The sequence below is a fragment of the Bubalus bubalis genome, chromosome 6 (assembly GCF_019923935.1).
Source record: "Bubalus bubalis isolate 160015118507 breed Murrah chromosome 6, NDDB_SH_1, whole genome shotgun sequence".
NCBI lineage: Eukaryota > Metazoa > Chordata > Mammalia > Artiodactyla > Bovidae > Bubalus > Bubalus bubalis.
This window is the reverse complement of record NC_059162.1, coordinates 117,353,994-117,378,974: the sequence shown is the minus strand read 5'-3', so window position 1 is coordinate 117,378,974 and position 24,981 is coordinate 117,353,994. Positions and strand designations below refer to the sequence as shown.

The 24,981-nt window shown below is 49.7% G+C and overlaps 1 protein-coding gene across 1 annotated transcript; it reads right to left on the bottom strand.

Moving 5' to 3' along the window:
* Nucleotides 1–709: 709 nt before the first annotated feature.
* ASB1 (ankyrin repeat and SOCS box containing 1) lies at nt 710–24,981 on the bottom strand. Its single transcript, XM_025289267.3, has 5 exons — nt 24,827–24,981; nt 20,578–20,719; nt 18,628–18,930; nt 7,554–7,939; nt 710–6,366 (listed from the first exon to the last, which is right to left on the bottom strand). Exons 1-5 carry the CDS (start codon nt 24,864–24,866, stop codon nt 6,239–6,241), a joined length of 999 nt encoding a protein of 332 aa, XP_025145052.1. The 5' UTR covers nt 24,867–24,981; the 3' UTR covers nt 710–6,238.

Below are 24,981 nucleotides of genomic sequence, written 5' to 3'. Positions count from 1 at the left end.
CCTGCCTGGAGGACATGGCCTGTTTCCTAAGCTGAGGACTTTATATCCTGAATGCTGATGTCTCAGCTCCCAGCGGGCTAGGGCAGCGACAAGTGCCCGACTGTGTGCAGTGGAGACTTACAGCTGCTTCCAAACTGGCTTTTGGCCAGTCCTGCCGCTTTCTCCCCTCACGTCCACTTCTAGAGGCGCCTGGAGCTGCCAGCCCCAGAGCTTCCCGGAGCTCTGCAGTAACACCAGGTCCTCAACTGTTCTCATTTCTTTCCTACGATGTCATTTTCTTGGGCACTTCTAAGTCACTTACCATTCATCTATTTTCTTGAGAGCTTCCAAAACTTTGTTGCCATTTATAGGCATTTTAGTGGATTTATGTTTTAAAAAATTAAAATTCCCTGTAATTTTAATGGGATTTCAGGAAGAAACTATGATAAATAGCCACATCTAGTTATAAGAAGTCTGCGAAGTGAAGACTTATTCAGAGCATTCAAGTCTCCAGTAATAACCGTGGATTCTGTTATCATAGACACAGACAATGGATAGTGAAGAACCAGCAATCCCTGCCACACGGGCAGCTGGTTTTTGAGACAGAAAGTGAGGCCATTTTTCAGCAGAGCAGGAGAGGTGTACATCTACAGATGGGCCTGGGGACTGGTGTGAGGAACGAAGAAAATATCTGAAATATTAATAGCAAATACAGAGACATGCCATGGAGTCATGGAGAAATGAATAAATGCTTTATTTAGTTCATTCATTCCCAAAGCTTCACAACTTACCCTCCCACTGTCAAAATAAGTCACATGTGACACAGTGCCCACCTCCCAGCCAAGAGAGCGCTGTAGGGACAGTGTCACCACGATGCAGCCACGTGCTTCAGACATTTTAGGGGCTCTTTCTCTTCAGACTAAAACCCGCTAAGTGGAACAGGCTCACCCCAGTTTAAATCTGTGCAGCACTATGAGTGCCTCGCTGGAGCACCGGGGCCCCCGGAGCAGTGGAGAGAAGCCGGGTAGACTCCCATTTACTGATGCCCCCTCTGCAAACCATGAGAAACTCTCCGGAGAGCCACTCCTCTACCTGAAATGCATATACAAAGATGCCATGTGATCAATTCTTCTCTCCAATGAGATAAACAGTACACAGAATTAAGGCATTTGGGGGGAGTCAACAGGGACTAAAGCATTCATTACAGTTACAGTAACCTATCAAAGATGTCCATCCCATTTCTGAAAGCTCCTAACCAGGCCCAAGTGCAGCAACAGCCATGGTCCCAGCTGCCGCAGACAAGCGCGGTCACTACCCAAGAGAAAGGGAGGACCCAGGGCTGATGCCAGCGCTCCTGCAGCACGTGGGCTCCAGGGCATGTCACACGGCATGTGCCCAACACCAGACAGAAATCACGGGGGCTGGGCAAACACTGCAGGGAGGCGCAGGGGTGCTGCCGGCTAAGCCACAGCAGCAAACTGAGGTGCTAACACACGGGACGGCCACGCTCAGACACCACACGGACCTGGACACATGTACACGCACACATCACACGGTAGAGGTCTGAGATCCAAGCAACGTAAAAAAGAAAGGATCCTCATGCCTCCAGACACTGAGCAACTATGAGTTAAGGCAACAGAAGCCACCTCCACCCTCACTCACGTCCGCATCCAACCGTCTCCCTACCATTTATGGCGTATGTTCCATAGACCGCTGCACTTCAGAACCTGCATGTCCCTCCCGCGGAACTCTCCGAGGACAGGATCGCACTGACCACTCATGTGTGCATTTCAGTCATTCTATTCCACATCAAAGGAGTCAGGTTGGAGGGCGGGGAGCATGAAAAGGAGAGTGAGGCCTAAGTGAGCCAGGGAGAGATGTCAGGCGGCTGAATGAGACACTTCCAGGAGGGAGAGCCGAGCTGGCGGGGCACCCAGGCCCCTCAGGCCCGGCCACTGAGTGCCTGGCAGGCAGCCCCAAGGGCACGGGAAGAGCCTGAGCCCCGGCACCAGAAGGCCCACCCCACCACCAGCGCCAAGCCTTGGGGTGCCTCAGGTGCCCAGGGTGAGCGGCAGCCCCACTGAGGAGCCATGCTAGCTTCCTGGGAGGGTCCTTCAGGGGTGGCCAGCGGCCCATCACCACAGGGACGGCGCTGTCTTCATAGACACAAGCACGCGCTCCTGACCCTCCCGGTGATCACAGGGCCTGTCCCCAGACTACCAGGCAGCGGAACCATGGGCTCTCCTTCAGCTGCAGACAGGCTGCTGGAGACTCCAGGAGGAACTCCTCAGTCGTGAACACAGGCTATAGACAGACTGTGGGTCCCGACGCTGGGTCTCAGAGCCTGGCCAACTTAAAAAGAAGTTCTGGGATCTGATGAAGGGCAGCCAACATTTTATTCTACAACCAGGTGCATTAAAAAAAACCAACAATGTCGCCCTCTATTATCACCTTCATTACATAAAAGAACATTTTATCACCCAAATTAGGAAGAACATAATCTCAGACTAAAAGACAACCCTCTAAATGGAGTAAACTTGCCTTCCCATGTGATTTCACGTGCACCCTTGCCCTTCTGACCTGTGCAGGAGGCCTGTGTCACGGTCACTGTGACTCTCACTGTCCCCGGGGCACAAAGCCCAGCCGACCAGCAAGGCCACAGGCCGTCATCACCTCAAAGGCACATCCGCTGAGAAGAGGGACCACATGCACAGAGACAGCACTGACACGTCACTAGGACGGCTCAAGTGCCTGGTGCCTTCACAGACATTCTCCCGTGTGTCCTCACAAGAGCCCCACAGGAAAGGCATGGCCGGCCCGTAGCCGGGCCTGCTCAGGGCCAGACAGGAGGCAGCTCAGCACAGAGGAGCCTTCTTCTCCAAGGCGGATTTTCCCTGGCTGGGTCCAACCTTGCCTGCAGGCTCCTCTCTTACACTGCTCCATGAAGAAAGGGTAAAAATGATGGCACATAGGCCTGATAACAGAAACATATTCAACATGAGCAAACTGTGTTGAAAAGAAAAGAAACTGTCCTTTCTTTTTAAAACGTCCTGTTTAACAAGCACACGTTGACTAAAACTTATCAAACGTCAAAAGAGAACATCAAAACTAAGCATGACGACCTTGAACCCTTTCCTGGAACAAAGCAGGGCATAAATAAATAAATACATAAATACCAAAAATAATATGAAAAGGCACGGATACATATGACATTGATAGGTTTTGGAAATACATTCGGAACTCCCACCAGGATGCCAAAGCGGAACCCTCTGTGAGGTCTCAGCGCTGCCCCACCTCCCTAGGTCCAGCCCCACCCGTCCACTGCAGCCAAGGCCCCGAGCACAGGATTCCTTCAGCCAAACGGCCCTCAGGTGCCCCAGCAAGTGAGCACACTCCTGAGACAGGCTGGGGGCCCCGGCTTCTGCCCACTGGTTTGTCGTGCCCCGCCCCATGGGCATGGTGCTCTGGGCCACAACCTCATCACCCATGTCCACATTTCCTGGCTATGTGGCAGTGGGCACCCTGGGGTTTGGAGACTGGGCTTTTATAAAGTGCTCTGTGGACAGAGTGACTCCTTCCTAGTCTGTACCCTACCTATCCCTGCCAACAACAGAAAAAGGGAGCTTTAGTAACGTGAGGCTCAAAACAAGAAGAAATGGCCCTAAGTATATATAGCTATGCTGTTTTCAGAGTTGTGTGTGGCACATACGGAATTTCAAGCTAGAGACTGAACCTCAGTTGCTGGGGGTCTGAAAAAATTATCTAAAGGCTGGCTGGACACAGAAAGTCAACCTGCCTCTATAAAGGACGACTAGCCCTGAGCCCACCATGCTCTGGGGCGCACCGTGCGGGGGCCCCCACTCCCTGGCTCAACCCCTCCCGAGTCCCAGTCCCTCCTTGGCCAGGTCTGGGCCAGGCCCAACAGTGAGGATCAACTCAGTCCAGTCCTCTAGAGAGACCCCAGAAAAATGGTTCCATCCCCCAGAAACAAGTCCTGCACTCACATCACCCTGCACAGCAGCCCGATAGACACCCCGCCGGGCCAGCCAGGGGCCCCTGCCTCCATGCAGCCCGACACTCCTGCCTGGCAGCGCCCCCGATGCTGCTTTCCAGGTCTGTGAACAGTCACCTCCCACCCCAGGAAAGCTCTGTCCCTAACAAACCCCTGCAGACAATGCCCAGCAGGGCACACAGGGTCTTGCGAGCCTGCAGCACAGCCCCCAGGAAGGGAATCCAGGCCAAAGGGCAGCTGCAGGAGTGCAAAGTGAGGTGAGCGAGCTGCTCCTGAGACCCCTCTAGCCAGACTGAGAAGGGGACGTGCTGCCTTGCCAGGGACACTCCCTCCAGTGGTTCCGTCCCCTGGCTGGCAGCTCCACCCCCTCCTGTGGCTCTGTCCCTCTCCAGCCGCTCCAGCTATCCTACAACCCTTCCCTATACGAGGGAGAGCCCTACCCCAACAGCTGCGATGGAAGCCACTGCCCAGAGCTGGTGAGTCCCACCACGAGGGCCACCGGCACATTATCGCTCTCCCAGACCAAATCTCAGCAGTGCTCGGATCTGGTGGCAAAGGTGCCATCTGCCACCCACCCGCGGCCCCTCCTCTCTCAGGACGCCTCTCCTGCTGCAGGTGGGACCCCGAGCTCTGAATGCAACCCACCCAGCAGGTTCGCAGCCAAGAGCGGCAGCCTACAGCCCGCTTTTGAGCCTCCAAGGCCGTGGCCTCAACTTGCAACAAACTCCTGTGGCTGCATCTTCCCCTCTGAATCACTGAAGATTTCTCTCCCCTCAGACCTCATTCGTGTGCACAAGGGCCTGCCTGGCTTCCAACACATGTCCACCCACGCCAGGAGACAGACTCAGAACTCCATCCTCAATCACGAAGACCAGGACCAGACGCTGCTGGTCTAGTCAGTGAAGACACACAACAATGCTGATAATTAAATAAACCCATATCATTTGTTCAACTCTTATAGAAAATCTAAACACAGATGTGAAATCTGTCCATTTCTAAACACTTTCCATGGATCCACAAAATGGTTCTGAGGCCTCAACAACCAGATGTGATTTCCCTGCAAACAGTGGCACCTGGATACTTCAAAGAGGCAGCCACTGGCCCACCTGTGCCGGCATGACACACATCTAGCTACGCAGCCCTGACCACAGCCGAGCTGTCGGGTGACAACCCAGCTCAGTCCTCTCCCTCCCCCAGCCCCCGGCAGGCCATAGGAGACCTCTAACCTCACTGCTATCCCCTGTTCAGTTCTAGGAGCAACTACCAAGACATGAAGTCCAAACAACTGAAGCACAATCAGCCAAACGCCAGATGTTCTGTCCACAGGACACCACAGAACTGAAAGCTCTGAACTACCCAGAAGACGAGTCAAGTTTCCACTTCACAGTGCATGCACGGACTTGTTAGAACTGGCAGTGGATGCTGCTGGACGGTCGTTGGTCCGAATGGAGGCAGTGGGCCTCCTGAAATCAGTGGACTTCTGGAAGCTCCCAGAGTGAAATGGCAGAGAACTCGTGAGACCTGTTGGCATGATGCTAGGCACGGCTGGGCATGGGGCTAGGCGTCGAGCTCTGAGCATTACCTAAAGAGACTGTGAACACTGTAGGTACTGACCTTGAGACAGTAAAGCCAACCCAAGTGGCCAGGAAACCATCCTTGAATGAAGCCAATTGACACGACGCCCCCACCACATGGAGAGAACACTGAGGTGGCAAGGAAAGCGTGTGTGCGTGTGTGTGTGTGCGTGTGTGTGTGTAAACATCACATGTTCAACCCAAGAGCTGGGAACACAAACTCACAAGTTCAGGAACTGTGTCTCTGTACTCTACTTTTTACCAAAACTCCCTTTTTCATTTGACTGCAATCAAGCCATCAAGTTGAGAAGTGAACCCAGAAGCAGTCTGGAAGATGCCAGTCCTCTCTACTCAGGATATCAGCAGGCCTCCAGCCTCAGCCCCAACTTGCTCACATTTCAAGGCCCACTGCATTAATTTCCAAACAGACTGAAGAAGCACAAAATAAAGTTGTGTAGGAGCCTCCCGGCTGATACTGATACTGACCCCAAGACTGTCCGATGCCCAAACACCTGAGATAGAGCACAGTCCGGGGGAACAAAGCCGGTCCTGCTTCACCTGCAGCCGGGCGGGACTCGGCAGCACAGGACGTGGTCACGGGGCGAGAGTCGGTGTCAACTTGCACTGCAGGTCACCACCGCCTCTTCACTGCAATCAACAGCACTCCGGAATTCTACTCGTAAAGCAGAAACTTTTTTACGGGGTCTGGCAGAGGCAGCAAGGGGATCAGATGAAGGCGGTATTTGCCGAGCGCTCTTCTCACAGCCACGCGGCACAGATTCAGCAGGGACCTGGGGACACCTGGAACGGGTGGGAGGAAAGGAGAGACAGAGGAAGGGGGGGTTAATCCAGTTTCTCCCCTATCACCTCAGACCAGAGGCTGGTGGGGACGGCAGGCAGGACACACCATTGCTTGCTGTCAGCATCCCAATTTCAGAGGCGAGCCGGCTCTGGTGACAAAGGCCTGTTACCTGCTCCTTCATCTGCACAAGGAGCAGAGTCTTCACTATCCAAGCATCTGCTCGCCTCTGCTGAGTTCCCTACGCAGAGAAACTAGAGCTGACCACTACAAGCCCTGATCCTTGCCCTCTGTCAGCCTCTGCTCTTGGTCTACCCCAGAAGCTCCAAAGGGGTTTGAGGGGGACAGACCAAGCAACAGAGGAGGATAGGCTGATAATTTTACTCTGGGTGAAAAAAAGCCTCATTGTGTCTCTGCCTCATGAAACAGGCATGAACACAGGCAGCCTAACTAATAGTGTGGCTCCAACTGACCAGTAACCAACTCTCAACAGGAGCAAGTTTTAATGACCGGTTTAGGGAAAGCCAGTAACAAGAACACAACACACAGAAGTTCTCAAGAGGTAAGGCACTGGGGAAAGGTGGTCACTCAGATGCTCTCAAGACCCAGGTGGGAAAGAGGCCAGGTGTGGGCAGGTCAGAGGGAGCACCAAGGGTCAACTCCTGAGTCCCGGAGAATGACAACGAGACCAAGCCACGGATCAACCCCAAACTCCCTGTCCATCAACTTAATTCCCTGGCAAAGCCTTCTTCATAAATAAGCAAACCTCAGACTTAATTCGAGCAAAAATCAGGCTTAGTTCACAATCCAGAATGATGGTATTTGAGTGGAATTGAAGAAGGGGGAGTGAGGGCCCCAGAGAATGAAGAGCTCGAAATCTATTGTAAAGCAAACACTTAAAAGCCATAAACGCAAAAGAATTTCAGATCACAAAGTAGAGCAAAGGAGTAAAGAGAACATAATCCCAGGAACTCTGAGAACGTGTATTTTTATAGATTCCTTGTTATTAACCTCTGGTGTCCAGGAATTTAAAAAGAAACTAATCTGGAAGACTGTTCTAAAAATTCCTAATCCTAACTGAAGGTTCTGACCAAGTGCTAATTAGGAAATTTTATTTTCATTGCTGCAACTTGGTTCATTCAACCGATTTAAAGAGACTGCCAGGCAGAGCTGAATTAAAGCCACTTACTTCTGGCTTCTTTAAAGACCTGCAGCGCCTCGGGGTCCACCTTCCTCCTGCCTCTCGACTCTGGTCCCAAGGACTCCCACTTGACCAGGTTCAGGTTGGCTCCGAACTCCACCAGCAGGCTGACGAAGGCCGCCTCGCAGCCGTGACGCAGGACGGCGTCCATGACGCAGCCGGGCGAGCCCCTGTAGAAGCCCTGTGTGTTGACGGGGCCGTTGCAGTTGAAGTCCGGGTTCGCCCCCGCCTGCAGCAGCAGCTTGAAGCACTGCAGGTTGTGGTAGGCGGCGCTGATGTACAGTGGGCAGACCACCAAGGAGGTGAGCCGCCGCGAGAAAGGGGGCTGGGCGTCAGGAGTCAGGTGGTGGTTGACATCGACGTCCGCCCCATACCTGCAGGGAGACACACAGACAGTCAGGCCAGCACGGTCAGCAGATCCCGACCGCGCCTGCGGGGACGGCCCGACACCCAAGCACCGGAGCGTCCCCTGCTCGCAGTGGACCCATGACTCCCAGCAGGCACCACGGGAGTTCAGAACCTTGGTATCCTCTCACACAAGAAAACTCATAAGGGAATTCTTTCAAACCTGTGAAGACCCAACAATCCCACGGCTATTTTAACTATTTCAAGCAAAGATAAAGAAGGAAAATCCCCAAATTCATCTTATGCAATTAACGACAGAATAAACCCCAAACCAAACAATGGTCACACCATAAAGAAAAATTACCAGTGACCTGCACTTATGAGCATCAACTTACAACCTCCAATAAAACGTCAGCAAAGGGACTCCAAAACATTAAGAAAGCAACACACGATGACCTCATGGGGGTTATTCCAAGGGTGGTTCCTATATTAGAAACTCTATTAACATAATTCATCATATTCACAGAACTAAGGGGAAAAGCTGAGGATGTGACTGGTGATGGAAGCAAGGTCCAGTGCTGTAAAGAGAAATACTGCATAGGAACCTGGAATGTTAGGTCCGTGAATCAAGGCAAATTAGAAGTGGTCAAACAGGAGATGGCAAGAATGAACATCGACATTTTAGGAATCAGCAAACTAAAATGAACTGGAGGGGGTGAATTTAACTCAGATGACCATTATATCTACTGCTGTGGGCAAGAATCCCTTAGAAGAAATGGAGTAGACATCACAGTCAACAGAAGAGTCAGAATATACAGTACTTGGATGCAATCTCAAAAACGACAGAATGATCTCTGTTCGTTTCCAAGGCAAACCATTCAATATCACGGTAATCCAAGTCTATGCCCCAACCAGTAATGCTGAAGAAGTTGAAGTTGAATGGTTCTAAGAAGACCTACAAAACCTTCTAGAACACCCAAAAAAGATGTCCTTTTCATTATAGGGGACTGGAGCAAAAGCAGGAAGTCAAGAAACACCTGGAGTAACAGGCAAATTTGATCTTGGAGTACAAAATGAAGCAGGGCAAAGGCTAATAGAGTTTTGCCAAGAGAACACACTGGTCATAGCAAACACCCTCTTCCAACAACACAAGAGAAGACTCTACACATGGACATCACCAGATGGTCAATACCGAAATCAGATTGGTTATATTCTTTGCGGCCAAAGATGGAGAAGCTCTATAGGGTCAGCAAAAACAAGAATGGGAGCTGACTGTGGCTCAGATCATGAACTCCTTATTGCCAAATTCAGACTTAAATTGAAGAAAATAGGGAAAACCACTAGACCATTCAGGTATGACCTAAATCAAATCCCTTACAATTATACAGTGGAAGTGACAAATAGATTTAAGGGACTAGATCTGATAGACAGAGTGCCTGATGAACTACAGATGGCAGTTCGTGACATTGTACAAGAGACAGGGAGCAAGATCATCCCCAAGAAAAAGAAATGCAAAAAAGCAAAATGGCCATCTGAGGAGGCCTTACAAATAGCTGTGAAAAGAAGAGAAGCGAAAAGCAAAGAAGAAAAGGAAAGATATAAGCATCTGAATGCAGAGTTCCAAAGAACAGCAAGGCGAGAGAAGAAAGCCTTCCTCAGTGATCAGTGCAAATAGAGGAAAACAACAGAATGGGAAAAGACTATAGATCTCTTCAAGAAAATTAGAGATACCAAGGGAACATTTTATGCAAAGATGGGCTCAATAAAGGACAGAAATGGTATAGACCTAATAGAAGCAGAAGATACTAAGAAGAGATGGAAAGAATACACAGAAGAACTATACAAAAAAGATCTTCATGACCCAGATAATCACGATGGTGTGATCACTCACCTAGAGCCAGACATCTTGGAATGTGAAGTCAAGTGGGCCTTAGGAAGCGTCACTATGAACAAAGCTAGTGGACGTGGAGGTGATGGAATTCTAGTTGAGCTATTTCAAATCCTAAAAGATGATGCTGTGAAAGTGCTGCACTCAATACGCCAGCAAATTTGGAAAATTTAGCAGTGGCCACAGAACTGAAAAGGTCAGTTTTCATTCCAATCCCAAAGAAAGGCAATGCCAAAGAATGCTCAAACTATTACACAATTGCACTCATCTCACACGCTAGTAAAGTAATGCTCAAAATTCTCCAAGCCAGGCTTCAACAATACATGAACTGTGAACTTCCAGATGTTCAAGCTCGATTTAGAAAAGGCAGAGGAACCAGAGATCAAATTGCCAACATCCTCTGGATCATTGAAAAAGCAAGAGAGTTCCAGAAAAACATCCATTTCTGCCTTACTGACTATGCCAAAGCCTTTGACTGTGTTCGGTTCAGTTCAGTCACTCAGTCGTGTCCGACTCTTTGCGACCCCATGGACTGCAGCACGCCAGGCCTCCCTGTCCATCACTAACTCCCAGAGTTCACCCAAACCCATGTCCATCGAGTCGGTGATGCCATCCAACCATCTCATCCTCTTTCATCCCCTTTTCCTCCTGCCCTCAATCTTTCCCAGCATCAGGGTCTTTTCAAATGAGTCAGCTCTTCGCATCAGGTGGCCAAAGTATTGGAGTTTCAGCTTCAACATCAGTCCCTCCAATGAACACCCAGGACTGATCTCCTTTAGGATGGACTGGTTGGATCTCCTTGCTGTCCAAGGGACTCTCAAGAGTCTTCTCCAACACCACAATTCAAAAGCATCAATTCTTCGGTGCTCAGCTTTCTTTATACTCCAACTCTCACATCCATACATGACCAATGGAAAAACCATAGCCTTGATTAGATGGACCTTTGTTGGCAAAGTAATGTCTCTACTTTTGAATATGCTATCTAGGTTGGTCATAACTTTCCTTCCAAGGAGTAAGCGTCCTTTAATTTCATGGCCGCAATCACCAACTGCAGTGATTTTGACTGTGTATATCACAACAAACTGTGGAAAATTCTTCAAGAGATGGGAATACCAGACCACCTGACCTGCTTCTTGAGAAATCTGTATGCAGGTCAGGAAGCAACAGTTAGAACTGGACATGAAGCAACAGACTGGTTCCAAATAGGAGAAGAAGTACGTCAAGGCTGTATATTGTCACCCTGCTTATTAACTTATATGCAGAGTACATCATGAGAAACATTGGGCTGGAAGAAGCACAAGCTGGAATCAAGATTGCCGGGAGAAATATCAATCACCTCAGATATGCAGATGACACCACCCTTATGGCAGAAAGCAAAGAAGAACTAAAAAGCCTCTTGATGAAAATAAAAGAGGAGAGTGAAAAAGTTGGCTTAAAGCTCAACATTCAGAAAATGAAGATCATGGCATCTGGTCCCATCATTTCATGGCAAATAGGTGGGGAAACAGTGGAAACAGTGGCAGACTTTGTTTTTTGGGGCTTCAAAAATCACTGCAGGTAGTGACTGCAGCCATGAAATTAAAAGATGCTTACTCCTTGGAAGGAAAGTTATGACCAACCTAGATAGCATACTAAAAAGCAGAGACATTACTTTGCAAACAAAGATCTGTCTTGTCAAGGATATAATTTTTCCGTTGGTCATGTATGGATGTGAGAGTTGGAGTATAAAGAAAGCTGAGCACCGAAGAATTGATGCTTTTGAACTGTGGTGTTGGAGAAAACTCTAGAGAGTCCCTTGGACAGCAAGGAGATCCAACCAGTCCATCCTAAAGGAGATCAGTCCTGAATATTCATTGGAAGGACTGATGCTGAAGCTGAAACTACAATACTTTGGCCACCTGATGCGAAGAGCTGACTCATTGGAAAAGACCCTGATGCTGGGAAGACTGAAGGCGGGAGGAGAAGGGGACAACCGAGGATGAGACGGCTGGTTGGCATCACCGACTCAGTGGACATGAGTTTGAGTAAACTCCAGGAGCTGGTGATGAACAGGGAGGACTGGCGTGCTGCAGTCCATGGGGTTTCAAAGGTCGGACACGACCGAGAGACTGAACTGAAGGGAAAAAGCCATAATTCTTTCTCAAACACAAAAGAGGCATATGACAAAATTCAGCACTTCAGTTCAGTTACTCAGTCGTGTCTGACCTTTGAAACCCCATGGACTGCAGCATGCCAGGCCTCCCTGTTCATCGCTGGAAAAACCATAGCCTTGACTAGATGGACCTTTGCTGGCAAAGTAACATCTCTGCTTTTCAATATGCTATCTAGGTTGGTCATAACTTTCCTTCCAAGGAGTAAGCGTCTTTTAATTTCATGGCTGCAGTCACCATCTGCAGTGATTTTGGAGCCCCCAAAAATAAAGTCTGACACTGTTTCCACTGTTTCCCCATCTATTTCCCGTGAAGTGATGGGACCAGATGCCATGATCTTCGTTTTCTGAATGTTGAGCTTTAAGCCAACTTTTTCACTCTCCACTTTCATTTTCATCAAGAGGCTTTAGAGATTCAACACTTAGACATGTTTAAAAACACTTGCTAAAATAGAACATGAAGAATACTTCCTTAACATGATGAAAAATATTTCTTCATCCCAGAAGTCCGCATCTCACCTAACGGGCAAACATGAGCAGCAGCTCAGCCAGGAACAAGACACACCGTCCCACTTTCTGGCCACTATTTCTAAAGGCATGTTTTTCTTTTAAAGTATTAGTGCAATTAGACAGAGAAAGCAATTAGCTGATTAAAACTGGAAAAGAAGAGGTAATTTTTCCTATTTACAGAGGACATGACTATGTCTGGAAAGCCCTAGATAATTAATGAAAACACAATTAAGAAGCAATGAAGTACCAGGTTTTACACCAATAGCCTTTACATAAACAAACAAAAACAAGTCACAAGATAAAGTGACAAATACTTCATTTCTAACGGCAAAATAAACTTTAAAGTGAGACAGCTAAGCATAAACTTAACAGTAAACATCCAAAGTTTGCATGAGGAAAACTGTATTTTATAATTAGAAAAAAACTTTTTTTGAAAGTCACAAAAGCAGACACAAGCAAGAAAGACATACCAAGTCTTGGATAAGAACACCCAACACCATTAGGATTTCACTAAGCATATTAATATAAATGAAAATACTCTTCCTAGACCTAAATAAGTTGATTATAAATATAAATACATAAAAATAACATCCCTGAAGCTAAATAAGTCAATTGTAAAGTTCATTTGGAAGATCAAACAGGACAAGATATAAAAACAAGGTTTTTTAACATGAAAATTAAAGAAAACCTTTTTCATGCCAAAAAAGCAGCAACATTAAGTGAAAAATTGGAGAAAAGGTAACGAACAGTTAACATCCTTACTCTATAAAGACGTTCTGAAAGGAGATCAACAGCCCTACAGGCACATGAGCCAGACACAGAGGAAAGGATGGTTAGCCTCGCTCATAACAGAAACGCAAAGTAAAACTACTCAGAGACAGCACTTCTTGCCTATTGGACTGCAGGAGATCCAAAAGCTTACTAACCAGGCTTTAAAGAAAAAGGAAGTCTTATCCATTTCTGGGGTCATACAAAATGGAGCAATCCCTGCAGAGAGAAATCTGTCAAATCTGCAAAACTCCGAACAGCTGATACACAGGCAGTTCATTAAAACAGCACCCACAGCAGCCGGAGGCAGGTGACAACCACAGGTTCATCAGGAGGGACTGAGTGATCGGTGGCCAACCCAAGGTGGCCCATCCGACAAGGGACAAGGGGCAGGGCAGGTGCTGCCCTGGAACAGTCTCCAGGCCACTGGTGAGTGCGGAATGCAGGACGAGGAGCAGGCAGTACACTGCTGCCCACCCTGCAAAGAAGGCTCCACGGCAAACACACATACGACACACACCTAGACACGCAAGCGTGTCTGCTTAGTGTTCAGTGTGCAAGGATAAACCACAAAACTTCTTCAGTGGTTCTCTACAGGGCAGGGATGAACCAGGTGAGGACAGAAGCTAGACTTCTTTTAATACACTTTGTTTACAGATTTGACTTTGGAACCATGTAAATACACAATGTAAAAAACTAAACAGCAATCCCTAAAAACTGAAAGCAAAAGCAAACACCTTAACACCACTGTGGGTCCAGCTGGTGTCTGTCCATCCTGCCCACCAAGCTGGATCTTCTTTCAGGCCCACGGAACATCCAGAGCAGCCAGACTGTTCTGAGCACCAGATTCGCCTGCAAGGCCTACGGCTTCGAGCAGCCCCAGAGGTGGGAGCACTCTCCCCAGCCCTGAACTAACCTTTACAGCTGTCCAGGAACCCCTCTCCCGACTCTCAAAGGCAGCCTGGATGTGAGGACAAACACAACACCGGCAGACACAGGAGCCACCTGACCTGGAAGCCTCATTCTCCAACAAAGCCTTCAGGATGCCCTCGAGGCACCTGCCCTTGTCACTGCACTCAGAGACACCCAAACACATGGCTTTCTATCAGGCATGTAAAGTTCCCCAGGCTGAGGGCAAACGACCTGCTGGTCATTTCACTCTAAGCAGAGGCCACTGACCACAGCAGGGAGGGTGGCCTGGCTCAGAGTGCCGCAGTCCAGGCCTCGTCAGGACGGTGCCCGCTAAGGATGCTGCCTGCTGAGGGAGGTGAGGAGCCCCACGTGGGAGGGGCAGGAGCACAGGAAGCTGGTTACACAGAGGAATAAAAAGCACATCAGAGGTAAGGGGAGGGGCTTCCACAGCGGCCCAGTGGTTAAGACTGCTTCCACTGCAGGGGGTGCAGGTTCGAGCCCTGGTTGGGGATGCCATGATGTGCGGCCAGAGAAGGAAAGAAAAAAAAGTAAGGGGAACCAGGTCTTTCAATGTCGAAATCATAAATTTGGAAAGGGAGAAGGGCAGGATGACACGGGGCAGCTCGGAGCAGCCCCACAGGTGGGAGCGCTCTCCCCAGCCCTGAACTAACCTTCACAGCTGTCCAGGTGCTGAACTGGACTAAGGCCTCGGGCTGTACTCTTTAACCATCGGTGTATAATAGACACAGGAATGTAGGCAGAAACATGTCCAGTAAGAGGGCCTGCAGACAGCAACACCCGACAAGCAATAAGCACTCCCAGTGTCCAGATCTTGGCTTTTCAACATCATTCTCCTTGGAGAAATGACAAAGCCCAGGGCTGAATCAGGCAAAGTACGTATGAGCCCAGAATAACTCTAACTCCACAGGAAACCATAAGTCGAACATACATAAATGGATTAAAAATTTGATGAGGAATAAGATATATACATGGTTGCAAAGTACCTATCCACGAAAGTATTTATTAATCACAGAGGGAAAAAGAGGAGCTTCACAACAGAGAAAGCTGGCAGACACCGCCCTGGTCAAAGAGCGAAAGGGAACATCAGCGGTACTGGGACCAATGAAACCACACGCAGCTTGATCGGATGCACCGAGAACAGAGCCTGGCTTCTGGGCGAGTCTGCCCCGCCCTGGAGCTAACACGGGAAGGCAGCACTGCGCACGGACCCCCACCGCCCTCCCAGCCCCCAGACGCCTCACAACGCCGTCAGCAGAGTCTGTCTCATGCGAGGGCAGGAGGGATGATGACGGGGTCCGCCGTGCAGGGGTCCAGGGTGGAGAGAAGAGCAGCGTTGTCAGGGCTTGGTAAACACGCGGGCCAACACTCACAGCCGGCAATCCTGTCTCATCACCCGTCTCTTCCCCAGAACAGACACCGTGGTGTCTCAGCAGCACGGAGCTGAGGAAGACAACAGCGGCACGCGGACCCAGGGGCTCACAGGACACCCCGCTTCCCCTGTGACGCCGTGGAGCACCATCAGCCCTACAGATGCACATGTCACCTGTTCTATAAACTGTCCTAGGAACAACCTTCTGACACACAAACCAAGCCAGGCAGAAACCGCTATTTCATTTCACACAACCAATTAAGAGGCCCAGATTTCAAGCACTGAAATCTGCCTCCTCCTTACTCTTAGGAAGAAGTTTCCCAGAATGTTTGTCACTTTGGGCAACACGACAATCTGGTATTAGCTGAGCTGTGGGAAAGACAGCCTTCATCCGCTCATAAAAACCTACTGGCTGGGATCCAGTTAATTTTAATCCTGAGTATTTTCCAAAATTCCCGTACTGCTTTTAATATCGCTGGCCAGGAACCATGGAACAACTGCATAAATCAACATAACTTTTGCACGCACAGAAATACCACTCCTTACCTTTATAAAACAAAACACCAAGGGAAATGAGAAGTAACAAAACGGAGGCTACTTGCAGAGGGACGTCAGACCACAAGAGTGACAGACAGTGCCCTGCCCATGAGGGACAAGGACACAGGGAAGGCAGGAGTTGAGTTTGGACTATATGTAGGTTGTGTTATTTGTTCAGTAACTTAACTCCATTCTTCAGAAGTCAATTATCGGGTCGTTTAGAACATAGGAAACTTAACAAAACAATAGTATATGCTCTTGGTACCTTACCGCACAAGTGACATCCTGCACTCCAGCAGGAAACAGAATGTCTGAGTGACGCTGTATCAATAAGGGCATCTGGGCATGTATCTCAGAGCCAAGCCTGCGGCTAGTTCAAAGCAGCAGTGCATCATGAACTGACTGAAGTGCCCAGCGGGATGTGCGGAACCAGGACGAAATTTCATGGACTGATCCTCTGCCTGTGCTCGGTCATCAGCTGTGTCTGACTCCTTGCGGCCTGTATGGAGCCCGCCAGGCTCCTCTGCCCATGGGATTTCCCAGGCAGGAATAATGGAGGGGGGTGCCATTTCCTCCTCCAGGAGATCTACCTGACTCAGGGATCAAACTCACATCTCCTGCATTGGCAGGCGGGTTCTTTATCACTGAAAGTGAAAGTCGCTCAGTTGTGTCCGACTCTTTGCAACCCCATGGACTATACAGTCCACAGAATTCTCCAGGCCAGAATACTGGAGGGGGTAGCCTTTCCCTTCTCCAGGGGATCTTCCCAAACGAGGGATCGAACCCAGGTCTCCCGCATTGCAGGCAGATTCTCTACCAGCTGAGCCAAGAGGGAAGCCCAAGAATACTGGGGTGGGTAGCCTATCCCTTCTCCAGTGGATGTTCCCGACCCAGGAATCAAACTGGGGTCTCCTGAATTGCAGGCAGATTCTTCACCAGCTGAGCTACCAGGGAAGCCCTGGATTGACCCTACTGGATCCATTTCCAAATTAATGACTTACATTCTCCAAGATGCAAAGATACGGGACTGAAGTGCCTTAGATTCTTGGGCTAGAAATCCTTAAAAAGAAGGGGGGGGGGGGGGGGGGAAGCATTGCATTCCTTTATCCCTCTAACATAACAACCATGTCACCCTCATTTATCTTTCCAAAAGCCAATTCCAGAGCCATGTGATACATAAAACCTTCTGATATAATAAATATATTTTCAACACCTAATTTAAAAACCATGTCTGCACTGGGTTAGATGCCCTCAGAACCGCCCACTGTGGCCTGTAACAATGCTGTAGTCCTCCGCAATCCTTCCTGACACAGACAACCGGCTAAATAAACTCCACTCAGTCTAACCACAGAACAAACTGCCTCCAGAGCAAGGGAGGGGAGAGAAAGCATCAGTGATAGAAAGAACTCACTGGAGCACAGGACTGAAGATGCAATCTCGATCAAACTGATTAAATGACAATCATTAATGCAATTAAAGTAAGACCATAAACCGTCTAAAACAACAGAAAGGGAAAGCAAAGGAAACACAAATCATGGAACACAGACATTGTATAGTTAAGACAGAAAGATAACAGAAACAAACCTAAAATCAGCTATAGCGATAATGTTAATTGTATTCAGAAACGAATCCCAGACAGTCAAATAGTAACAGTGAGCACACAAAGACACAAAGAGTTACTTAAACCCACTAAGATTCAAACTAGAAGTGACAGAATGTTACCTAAATGAACCCTCAATGAAACCAATGGTTTCCTCCTGCTCTCATAAAGGGCATAATCCACAGGCAAGAATCTTAATGAGCCCAATTAGCATCAACATACAGTAAGCAAAATTATGAGAAATACAAGGGGAAACTGACAAATCACAACAGTAATTAGATACTAACAGACTTCTCTGAATCTGGGGCAGATCCAATGGTTAAAAATGTAAAAAATAGAGAGAGGGAGTCTGAATAGCATTAACTGAGGCTACCACCTTGTCCTATGAAACTACAACACCTGTGATTTGTACTTTGTTTCAAGGAGCCACAACAAAGCAGCCTGATTTTAAAAAATAATTTTTTAAAAAAAGAATCTTCAACATGGACATTATATGGTCTGTATTATCTGGGCACAATACAATAAAATTAAAAGTTCACAGAGGTTTTTATTAAACTGTTAAGAGCCTCAAAACCTATAAAAACAAAGAGGAAATCAACTTCACTTACACCTATTTTAAAAGTTAAGCAAAAACAAAGCTCTAGGCAAAAGTAAGTTAATAACCTTAAAAGTTTACATTGTTATATCAAGAAAACAACAAATAAGCATGCAACTCAAAAGTTAAGAGAAAAAGTAAAGGAAAATCAAAGAAAACAGGGAAAAAGATAGATAAAAATAGAAATTAACCAGTAAGAAAATAAGAGAACTGATTAAGCTAAGAAGCAACTCTTTAAAAAGACAAAACGGACAAATCCTGTCACAAGCCTGCTTTGAGATGGGGAGAAAATAAGGACTGAGGAGGTGGCTGGAGGCACTGGCCCCTGGGTGGCCGCTGCGGCGGCGGGGCGCAACCCGAGCACTGACCTGATGAGGGCCTTCAGGATGTCCGCCCGGCCCACGCGCGAGGCGTGGTAGACCGGCGTGCTGCGGTGGTGCCGGCTTCCGTTGGGGTCTGCGCCGGCCTCCAGGAGGATCTGGGCGCTCTCCAGGTGCCCGTTCACCACAGCCACGTACAGGGCCGTCTGTCCCTTCACATCCACCAGGTCCACCTCGGCCCCCTTGCGGATCAGGAAGTCCACGCAGTTCCCGTGGCCCGCGGTGGCGGCGATGCGCAGGGGCGTGCAGGGGAGCCAGCCGCAGCACCACACGGACTTCTCGTTGATGCGGCTGAGAGAGAGCACAGGGAGCCAGGCTGGGAGGTGCAGGACACGCCGCTGGGAGCAGGGGGCAGCCCTCGCGTTAAGAACGCCTCCAGGGGCTCGGCTGCAAGAGACGCTTTCACACACTCCCCCTGCCAGGCCCACGCCTGCGGCAGGAGCCCCAGCCCACGGACCAGGAAACCTGAGGCACAGCTAGACAGCACCGGCGCCAAGAGCGCCACAGCAGAGGGACACCGGCCAGGCTCAGCCCGCACGCAAAGCGGCACTCAGACCGAGAGCCCCGTCAAGGAACACCGCGGCCGTGCAGTACACGGACCCACCTCATCATCAGCTGAGGCGCACGTCACCTCACGCTCCCGGCTCCGAACAAAGCCCAAGGACCCAGATCACCGAAGCAGTGACCCAGAAACACACAGCGGGCCAGGGCTCCTCCTTCAGCTGTGAACTCGCTTCCACTGGCCAAGGAGGCCAAGGAATGCTCCAAGCACTCATCACCAAAGAAATATATCCCAACAGAAAAATACCATCAAAACACTGGAGATTTGTGGATCCCAAGTATTAGAAGAAACAAAAACAGTACTTGAAAAAGCAGTATGAAACTGGTCTAACACCTAGCTTAACTCTCCTTTGTTCTATTGTTACATCTGCAGTACCACAAAAGTTTGATGCTTTCTTCTGACTTGAGTCATTGATATTAGATACTCCTGCAGTCCATCTATTCGCTCTGTATGATGAGCCTTTCTGGACATTTGAGACTATTTTTAATAAAATTATCTGTTCTAATGAAATGATGCTAAGACATTAGAAGAGAAGGAGAAAACCTATTTCTGTATTGTCAGAAATCCTTCTCTAGGGAACTGTCCACAAAAAAGGGGGTACAAATTTCAGGATCAATATGCAGGCATTTCTCCCATCAACTCACTGCCAGCCAGCCTAGGCCCGAAGGGGAAACAGACACACAGAAAAAGCCTGGAGTTTCCAGCTGCAGATGAGTTTCAAACCTATCTGAGACTCCAATCTCAGACACATAGACAGCCAGCAGTCTCTGTGCTCCCCCGGGTGTCTCAAGGAGGGAGACGTGATAGCAAGACTCTGATGCTACTGATCAAGGAAGGGCTTGCACTGGTCACGGGAGGTGGCAAGGCAACAGGCAGGGTGCTATCAACAAAAGGAGCCAGAAGGTAGACACCCAGACCTCCCTGGGCGACGAGACAGCAGGCCAGAGGCTGAGCCCTGCGCCCTGCAGGCCGACGCCTGAGGGCCTGAAAAGCCAGGGCAGAGCACGTCAGGGGTGCTGCCAGGTGCGGTCCGTCAGGAAGGCTGGACACACAGGGGACCCGATGCAACACTTCAAGGAGGAGACTTTCTGTACCCGACTTAGGGTAAAAGCCAGATGGGGCTCACAAAGGGGCAGGGCCGCTGCTGAAGAGATAACGAGGCTGGCATCAGGGGTAACCTCAGGGAAACTGACACCCAGACAGCACCAGACGGTCACTGACGGAGCTGGACCTGAATTCGGGTCTCCACGCCCTGCCTCTCTGGCTACCGCCCACAAGCCTGACGGTGCTTCCCTCAGTCCCCTCTCTCCCCGCCCTCTGGAGTTGGAAAGTATCAGAGGCTCCCGGGCTCCGGGCAGCGCCTCAGCAGCGCTCACCTCCGGTAGCTCTCTTCCTGTAGCAGGCTCCGCAGGGTCTGCAGGTCCCCCACGTAGGCAGCGTCGTGCAGCCTCGTGTCCTCGCAGTGCTCCAGCGGGTGGTCACAGAATTGCTCCCTCAGCCACTCCTTCAGATTAGGACCTGCACTGAAGAGAGGGGCGCCTGTCAGCTCCGGGAGGCCCGGCAGGGGAGCCGCCCACCAGGGTTAGTCCTTCAGTTGTGTCCCACTCTTGCCGACCCCATGGACTGTAGCCCGCCAGGCTCCTCTGTCCATAGAACGCTCCAGGCAAGAGTACTAGAGTGGGTTGCCGTTCCCTTCTCCAGGGGATTTTTCCGACCCAGGGATCGAACCCACGTCTCAGCACTGCAGGTGGTTTCTTTACTGCCTGAGCCACCAGGGCCGCCCTTCCCACCGAGAGGGTGCTCTCCAACTTTCAACAATAGTACATCATTCCCCTGCCTCCAGAAACTTCCAGAGCCAGAGAGACGTAGAAAATCTCCTTGAATAAAGCTAGCATGTGCCCAACATCAAACCAGGCAAGAATATAATGTTTAAAACTTTTGGCAGGGTGAGGCATCAAAATCCAAACCTACTTAAGAACAGAGACGATCCTAAATAATATATTAGCAAAGCAAAATTTGAAATATACATCAAAAAAAGTCATCACAGGACTTCCCTGGTGGTCCAGTGCTTAAGACTCCAAACTTCCACTGAAGGGGGCCTGGGTTCCACCCCTAGTCAGGGAACTAAGATCCCACATGCCTCAGTGTGGCCTAAAAATAAAAAATAAGTCAACATAAAATTACTCTAATTTATTCCAAAAATGTATTGGGGGAAAAAACATATAATCCTCTCCTACGTTACAAATAGATGCTTGAATTTAGCAAAATTCAGTACCAAAAAAAATACTGCTCCTTATACCACAAATGACTCCGCCACGCTGATCTAGGCGACAGCCTCGCCACACAGGAGTCCCCGCGAGTGACACACATTTTGGTGCCTCAGACGGGTGCACTTTACTGAATGTAAGCTGCACCTCAGTAAAAAGGAAAAAAGTTTAAAATACAACGATATAAATAGAAAGCCAGACCTATGTAATGAAGACTATAAAACTGAGAAACAATAAAGGCTGGAATGGATGGTAAAAACCGCAGTGTACAGGATGAGAGTCAGTGCTAGGGAAATTTTAAGTGATACCAAATAAATTAAGGGATTTAACAAAGTTCTCTGGGGCCTTTACATGAGATATAACCAAAATATTCTAAAGGTTTATTTGGAAATAAAAATAAGGAACTTTCAGTTTATTCAGTATGTATGAGAAGACATCTACCCTACTAGACAATAGAAATTCTCTCTCATTAGAATTAAAAGATAAATAAAACAATCAAGTGCCCAGAAAAGAGCTTAGCATAAATAACATAATATGTCAGAGTGAGTGAAGTCGCTCAGTCGTGTCCGACTCTTTGCAACCCCATGGACTGTAGCCTACTAGGCTCCTCTGTCCATGGGATTTTCCAGGCAATAGTACTGGAGTAGATTGCCATTTCCTTCTCCCAAGGGATCTTCCCAACCCAGGGATCGAACCCGGGTCTCCCGCATTGTAGACAGACGCTTTACCGTCTGAGCCACCAGGGAAGTCAGAAAGGGGCATCAAAGTTAAGTGAGGAATGGGAAGAGTAGTTGCTATAAATGGAATGCTCGTGTCTCCCAAAATGTTCTGCCAAATAATATGCTAGGAGTCCTAACACCCAGGTGATTATTAAGAGGTAAGTAGGACTGTAGTGGTTAATTAGGTCATGAGGGCGAACCTGTCATGAATAGGATTAGCACCTTTATAAAAGAGACCCTGGAGAGTTCCATGGCCCTCTGCCACATGAGGACACGGCAAGAAGATGGCCATCTATGAACCAGGAAGCCCTCACTGGACACGAAATATGCCAGTGCCTTGGTCCTGGACTTACCAGCCACCAGAGCTGTGAAAAATAAATTTCTGTTGTTTATAAGCCATCCAGTCTACTCTGCTATCACATCCTGAATGGACTAGACCCCAAATACTGTTCACTCTTCAACAATGCATGTTTGATCTGCAGGGGTCCACTTACACGTGGATATTTTCAGCAGTAAACACCACAACACTGCACTGTGGTTGGTGACTGGTGGAATCCCCAGATGTCCGGGAATCGCACATGCAGAGGGCCCCCAAGTTGTCCCAACAGTGAACTGTAGTCAACAAATTTGTACAATGACATACCTACAGCTGACCCTTGAATAGCATGGTCTGAACTACGTGGGTCCATTCGCACACAGATTTTTTTCACTAAAAACACACTACACTACACAGTCCATGGCTGGCTGACTTCTTGGATGCAGAACCTCAAATATGGAGGGTCAGCTGTGAAGTCAAAGAAGGATTTCTGACTGTGGCGGAGCTCTGGTAACCCTCTGGGTTGTCAAAGGTCAACTGTGATTGAGCTCCTCACCTCACCGTGGAGCCTTAAATGTCTCCAGATAATTAAGAGTTCTTTAAACTTAATTACATAGACAGGAGGCAGAAGGAAAGAGCAGGAACTCAGACTGCTTCACCAAGTCCCCACAGTGCCAGGCGGCCTAGCCTGTGACCCTGCCACAGGTGGGCTCTCCAATCCTGAAGTTGCTTTTCATATCCAAATCAGATGTTTTGCCTACCTACTGTGTACAGGGCTGGGCCATAGTACACTCCAGGATTTGACAGTTCATTAGCAGAGGTTAGACACAAAGGCCCCAGGTCACTGGGCAGAGCAAGGAGGGTCACTCAAGCACCCGCCACGACCAGGCCTCAGCAGATCAAGGCATCAAGAAGCCCTTGGGCCCCCAGGCCAATCCTCCTCCAGAAGTTATTCTCCACTGAGTTACCCACAGAGTGGAAAAGTTCAAAGCAGGAATAAGATTCAGAAGGTGTAAGGAGACTGACACACTTTTGCGAAGTTCTCCTCCAAGCGTGCCCTGTTGGCCTCTTCCAACCTACCACCACCGAGCTCCAGATTCAAGATAACTTTGTTTGCATTTTTCTGATCAGCTTCTCCAACGACCATACACCGCTTAAGCATCAACCTTGACCCCTCTACTCCCAGGCCAGCAACACAGTAAACGCTAAAACAGCACCGCCTGGATATTAGGGTGCCTGTGTGCAGGGCAGAGTCAGTCTGCCTTCCTTCCCCCAGACCATCCTCCACACCGGGAAGCAGCAGGCAACCCTCCTCGTCCTACTGGACTCCTCTCAGTCCTTCCCTCACTCTCATAGGAAATGATGTTCAGGACCCTAAGGTCTGGCTGTACCTGGGGCTAGTCGATACCAACCAAAGCCTGGGATGGAAGGGGCTTTGTTTGTGTTTTTGTTCACTGGGGTATCAGTTCCTCAATCAACTGTTCATTGGATGAATGAATGGAGGGAAGGATGAAAAGCACTACTTGCACCTGTCTCCAAATCAACATTATATCTTAAATTCTGGCACATTTAGGAGTAAGAGTAAAAAAATTCTTAGTTTATTACTACCTAACGAACTCTGTGGAGGGGTGTCTCATTGGACGTGCGTGTACCGTCCGCAGCACAGAGAAGCACCTAGTACCCAGGGCAAACTCAAACAGGCAAGGAGGGGAACCGCCACCCACCCACCCCAGCCCACAGATTGAGAGGAAGCCGCTCCCGACCGCGAGCAAATGCACTCCCCCTGCGGATTCACACCTGCACAGCAGGAAGATTTCAAGGTGGTGACCCCCCAGTCCCGTGGCTATTCTGGGCAGTGGGCGTGAGCCTTTCTAGCCCGCTAGACTCCGTCAGGGCTGCCTCCCCGGCGGGGGGCCAGGGCCCCTGCAGCGGACCTGCTGCGTCACTGACAGCTCGCTGGAGGTGGCGTTATCGCGGTCCCTTGCCGTGCTAGGGCTGGAGGCGGGGCAACAGAAAAAAGGGCTGACCCCTGGGGCTCTCCACACCTCTGGTGCGCTCACAACTGGAGAATGACCTACGTCCTCTCTCGACGGTGGGAGGCGGGGGGTGTCGCCTCCAACCCCCCAGGCCAGCGGGCTGGCAGTGACCACGCAAGCTCCACAGGAGAGGAAGCCGAGCACCCGGGCCCCGGCGAGCCGCGCTGACCGACCCCGGCGGCTCCGTGAGGCCCTGCCGGTCACGAGCCGACGCGGCTTGGGCGCGACTGCCTCGGCCCCCTCCCCGCCGCCGCCCCCGCCGCCCGGCGGCCGCGCGCGCACGTTACCTGCGGGCGCCGGCCCGGCCCGCCCGCCGCCCTCCGCCATGGGCTCCGGCCTCCAGCCCGTCCGCAGCCGCCTCCCCCCGCGCGGCCCGCCTCAGAGACCCCGCCGGCCGGAACCACTTCCGGAGCCACAGCGCGCGCGACCGCTTCCGGCGCCG

Bases quoted from the DNA above. Each gene is read 5' to 3' on its own strand.
- ASB1 (XM_025289267.3), bottom strand. From the start codon at position 24,866: ATGGCGGAGGGCGGCGGGCGGGCCGGGCCGGCGCCCGCAG. The intron at 20,720-24,826 runs GTAACGTGCGCG...TCTTCAGTGCAG, and splicing joins GGCCGGGCCGGCGCCCGCAG to GTCCTAATCTGAAGGAGTGG. The intron at 7,940-18,627 runs GTCAGTGCTCGG...GTCTCCCTGCAG, and splicing joins ATCCTGAAGGCCCTCATCAG to GTATGGGGCGGACGTCGATG.